The 5,281-nt window shown below is 51.9% G+C and overlaps 1 protein-coding gene across 1 annotated transcript in view; it reads right to left on the bottom strand.

Annotated features, from left to right (window-relative positions):
- Rab3gap2 (RAB3 GTPase activating non-catalytic protein subunit 2) overlaps window positions 1–5,281 on the bottom strand; it is a 66,380-nt gene that overhangs the window by 7,878 nt on the left and 53,221 nt on the right. The window contains exons 21-25 of the mRNA XM_019210412.1: window positions 4,922–5,049; window positions 2,874–3,087; window positions 2,457–2,554; window positions 707–812; window positions 5–239 (exon numbers count right to left, since the gene is read on the bottom strand). Coding sequence (XP_019065957.1) covers window positions 5–239; window positions 707–812; window positions 2,457–2,554; window positions 2,874–3,087; window positions 4,922–5,049 — 781 coding nt within the window. The remainder of the gene's footprint in view (window positions 1–4; window positions 240–706; window positions 813–2,456; window positions 2,555–2,873; window positions 3,088–4,921; window positions 5,050–5,281) is intronic.

Raw genomic sequence — 5,281 nt, 5'->3', positions numbered from 1 at the left:
GAGCCGGCTGGGGTCTGAGGGCACCGTCCGCCCGGGGGACCCGCGAGTACACGGCCCACGTGCACCCCGGCCGCTCACCTTTCGCTCCGTCATGTGGTTTGACATCTGCACCGCGACCGAGTGGCCCACGTGTGCGGACAGCAGCGCCGCGCCATTGTTCTCAGACTGAACGCAGGCCAGGCGCATCTGCTGCCACCACGGGGACACGGACTGCGAGTCCCAGGCCTCGTCGATGGCCACTGCGGGACGGGGACACGTGAACGATGGGGACCTGACCGGTCGTTCTGTCTACTCTTTCAGTTTTAAGTTAAGCTTCCTGAAGATGTGCCTGTACACTTCTGAATGAACCGCAGAACAGATCTCACGATCGATGCTGTGCGGGATATGTATTTACATCCCACTTCTTGGTAATGCTGGTCATCTTGTTTCTGAACTGCTAACTTCATCCCTCTTTGGAATGACTTCACCGTTCACGAGAACTACTCTTAGATGGATGTTTTCATACATCTGATTGTCAGGTGATGTCAAAAGGAAGCAAAGTATTCCCTCCGACAAAAGCCCTGACGCCCCTCACCAAGTGCAGAAAACACGTCATTCACACTGATTTGTGACGGCACAACCCTAGTTACGTTTTGGGGAGTGACGGCCTACTTCGGACACACTCAAATCCGGGCCGCCACAGCGCTCTGCCTGGCCCGAAGCCCACCTTTCATCCTGCTCAGGAGGGACAGCATGGTGTGCAGGCCGCAGACGGACCGCGGCTTCTCCAAGATCTCCTTCTCCTTTGAGAGCCACACGCCCAGGAGCAGAGACTGAAACGAGGAAGCAGCATTCAGTGCCACACACAGAGGTGCCTTGCCCTTGGCAGTGGGAACAGCGTGTGAGGCTGTGCGACTCCACTGTAAACGGCTAACGAGCTAGGAAAAGCCTAACAACGCCCGGGTCAACGCAAGTGACTTAAGGTGCCTGTGGACCAGTACTTCCTCAGCTTGCGTTTTTCCGATTTATAAAATCTGCTCAGATAACCCTGGGGAGTGAAGACTTTGACGTCAAGTGTGCTGGTGCAGACAGTGCAGCCTGTGGCACCGCAGCGCATTTGTCTGGAACAGCACTCGGCAAGAAGCCGTCAGACCAACCGACCGCGTCCGGTAAGTGTGCCAAGTTAAAGGGCCGCCCACGAAGAACAGGCGTGCACGGGGACACTTGGGGCTCGGCGCCATGGGAAGGAGGACCACACTTCTCCACGGGCTTCCCGCTCAATGAAATTCCCACTTCTGTGTTTCCGAAAGGAGAGACTGGAACGCAGACAGCGCCCTTCAGCCTGCACCGCCCGAACACAAGGGGCCTCGGGGTGCGGTGCGCTCAGCCTGCCCGGGTGCTTCTGCTCGGCCTCTGTAACTTTTCGTCCTGAGAGATTCACTGATGGCGACAGGCAATGAAGTCCCATGCCCCTCCCTTTAACATGGCGCCCAGGATCAAAGCAAGACACGGACACTGGAATCCACAGGGCCTCACCAGCAATACATGTGCGCGTGTGTGCGCCTGGGCCACTGGACAGGGGCAGTGTGTGTCGTCATGACAAGAGGCCACACCGTCAGCAAGGCCCCTCCCACAAGCCCCTGCTTTCCCGCGCCAGCCTGCAGCAGCGTGCACGCCACGGCGCTCACCCGCGTCTCCCAAGAGCTGTGCAGTGCGCGTCTTTTTAAGGTCGGCCTTTTTCTCCTTCTTCCAGTTGCTGTGTCCCTCAGCGGTTCACTGTTTTCACCCTGAACCCCGGCAGGGGGCACCACGGTCCGTCATCTCTGAAGGACACTGGCCTCGTACCGCCCATGCCGTCTGACAGGCATCTGTAACTGTTTTCCTTCCTGACACGTAAGTTTACTTCTCGGAGAGCTGGGACAGAACCCATTTCGGGAGGACGTGAACACTCAGCAAAAACCACGCATTCCCACAGCCCCCGGATCACAGGCTGCTCGGATCCTGGCCAGAGCTGAGGCGAGAGGAGAGCCCAGATGCTGCCGGCTCCTGACCCTAGCAACTCAGCCCGCCCTGTTCAAAAGGGCAAGAATTTAGTACTGCAGTGTTGGCACTGGGCAATTCTGTGGCTTTACATGTGCTACAGTGTGACGACTGTGTCCCAGCCGATGTTTAAAGTTTAGAAATGCAGATCACAATTCTAAATAGCTCTAACGAAAGTGTTTTGTTCTCTTCAGTTTTTTTTTTTTTTTGGCTGTTGTTCTATTGTGACAACTTTCACTGGTGATCAAAGTCCACTGAAAATGCATTTGTGTTACATTCCAAATTGATTTTACGTCACCCACATAATATCCGCGCTATCGTTTATGTGAACAAAAATAAACAGTGTGGCGAATGCCAATCTCCCTTGTCCCACGTGTGCTCTGTGACACCGTTCACACCAGGCGCAAGGAAGAACCGCACCGGCCCCAGAGCCTTACCAGCAGCAGCTGAGGGCTAAGGCCGGCAGCCTCCAGAGTGTGGCACACGTCCTCGGTGGAGCTTTCGCCGAGCAGACATTTCCAGAAGAAGAAACTGCCTAGTAGAACAGAAATGAGGCCTTCATCACTAACCAGGCACCTTCGGACTAGTGCTCTAACTGCAATCTAAAATTCTAGTGGTGCAAAACAGCCCACGACAAATTAATGCTTTGATTTATCATTGAAGCAGAGAGCGAATCATGACGTGTCTTCACCTGCCCCTTCAGTGCACTCAGCAGTACGGTACCACGCAGACAACGTAGTGTCTGTGGCCGCCAAAATACACACATCCCAACTCTGGTTAATTTAGCCACAAACAAAATGACATCTCTGCTTTTAGCGGAGAGGACGTGAGGAGCCGCTGAGGACCTCACCCACCTAGAGCCACATACTCCTCTTCGCTTATCCTCTTGATGCTGAGCGTATCCTTCTCACACTCCAGATACTCCAGGAACGTCTTCACGGGCAGCGCACCCTCACTGTCCTCAGAGAACCGCACCGCAGGCCGGGAGTTCTCTCGCTTGTACTTCTCCAATAAGGCCTGCAGCTTACGCAGCTCCTTTTCATCAAGCCTTAATAACACAGCCAAGGCCTTAAGAACAGAAAGAGCAGAGTTCTGAACAGACCAGGCCCCCGGCTATGACTCTACCCAGTCAGCCCCATCATCTGGGCTGGAGTTCAAGGCTGTACACAGATGACTTTTAAAGTTGACACGTCTGCTAGACTGTCCTCTACTTAAAACTTGACTCTCAAATTACATTTTTATAAGTAGTTGGTTATCTGAATAAACTAATCTTGAAAAACTATATACTACCAAGAGAAACATTTTAGAAAGTTTCTTGAAAGTACCCCGTATCCTTCTGTCAGGAATTTAATAAAAATGTATTACTGTGTAATCAAAAAATAATAAAGGAAGCCATGGTAACTTTTGTCATTGGGCTAAAACTATTTAAAATTAAGTGCTAAAATATTAAGTAGAACAAATATCATAAAACAAACTTGGAAAAAACAATTTCACTGAGTCCACACACAGGTCCCCAGTGGCTCTCGGGTACAGAGGTGAGTCACAGAGGCGTCGTGACAGCCTGCCCAGCACACACGTGTGCAGGCGCATCTCCTGAGAGCAGAGCAGGTACAGGGTGAGCACACCGCCCACAGCCCCAAAGACGGGAGTGCAGCATGGACTTTCTGAATGAACCCACAAATGGGATCACATCAAATTAAAAAGCTCTGCACAGCCAAGGAAACCATCAACAGAGTGAAGAGACAGCCTGGACACTGGGAAGAAATCTTGCCAGCTTCTCCTCGGAGGGCTGTTTGTCATCACTAAGAGCCCTAAAAGGCTCACCATCACTGACGCAGAATATAGCAAGAGCTCAAAAGAACTAGAGCCCCCAAATTTAAAGGCTGTATTAAAAAAAGGCATATGAAATGAACAGACAGTTCTCAGACGAAGAAACACAGCCAATAAATACGTGAAAAAGTTCAACACTGTGGGCTGTTTGAGAAATGCAAATTAAAACAACAGTGAGACTGCATCTCGCTCCAGAAAGAATGGCTGCCATCGAAATCAACCGATACCAAATACTGGCAGGGCTGTGTGGAGGAAGCAGCCCCCCACCGTCGGTGGGTGTGTAGGTGATGCAACCGCTATGGCAATCAGCGTCCGGTCCTCTAAAAGCTGAAAGAAGAAATCCCATTGGGCCAGCTATTCCCTTGCTAGGTATCTTCCCAAGGGAGTCAAAGACATCACACCACAGTGAGGTACTTCACGGCCACGTATACAGCGGCACAATTTGTGATGACTAAATCACGGGACAGCCAACACCGATGAATGCATACAAGTAATGCACTGCTTCTGTGTCACACAGCGCTACTCTGCCAGGAAAAGGGTGAACGAGTCATCTGTGGGAAAACGGATGCACACTGAGACCTTGATGTAAGCGAATTAGCTCACACACACAAGCTGAAATATTGCATGGCTTCTGTCATGAAACACTTGAAATATATATAAAGTACAAAGTAAAAGACAATAGGAAAAAAGTGAAAAAAAAAAGGTACTGTGAGCCAGTGGGGACCGCGTATGTAAAAGTGCATCTGAGTTGGTATAACGGTCCTGCGTTCTTTGGCCCGTCTGGTTTTCAATGGTATATACGGTAATTAACTCTACTAGGTTCTGTAAGACGAATGAATGAACCTGGTGCTGGAAAAAAAAGGGGAGAGGAGAAGGTGGGAAAAGGAAGGAACTGTAATGTGTTCGGTATCCATCCCCACAGCGAACGGAATCACCGTGAATTGCAAACATGTACTAAAAGGAAAAAAAAGAACATGCACCTTTCACCTTTAAAAAACCTTAGCTTTCTACTTGTTTACTAAAAATCAGAAATAGCCGAGGATGGCGCTTCTGCGCGGAGTGGACCACTCACTTCGTCGGAGAACGGCTCGGCGGAGCGCAGGCCGAGGGAGTTGAGCTGGCCGACGGACTCGTACAAGCGCAGGAGCTTCAGTCTGCCGGCACAGAAGTGCAGCAGCCCCTCGTCCACAGACGCGCGCTCTGCAGGCCAGGGAGACAGGGGGACAGCGGGACAGGCTCACGCCTGGAAGGAGCCGTCAGCGCCGGCCCCGGTGAGAGCGCGCACTGGGGGGCTTCGTGGAAGAGCCCTGCTTGCACTCCTTCAGCACAGTAACAGGTTCAAGTGAGATGCCCCAGAGGGACAGGACAGCCACTGTCCTCTAACCCTGGAGCACGGCCCCGGGACGCCAGCCGGCTCAGCACCTAGGCGGGG

Source organism: Fukomys damarensis, unplaced genomic scaffold (assembly GCF_012274545.1).
Source record: "Fukomys damarensis isolate Sample0158 unplaced genomic scaffold, DMR_v1.0_HiC HiC_scaffold_11, whole genome shotgun sequence".
Classification (NCBI taxonomy): domain Eukaryota; kingdom Metazoa; phylum Chordata; class Mammalia; order Rodentia; family Bathyergidae; genus Fukomys; species Fukomys damarensis.
Note: the sequence above shows the minus strand (reverse complement) of the source record. Positions and strands in the feature narration are given on the sequence as shown.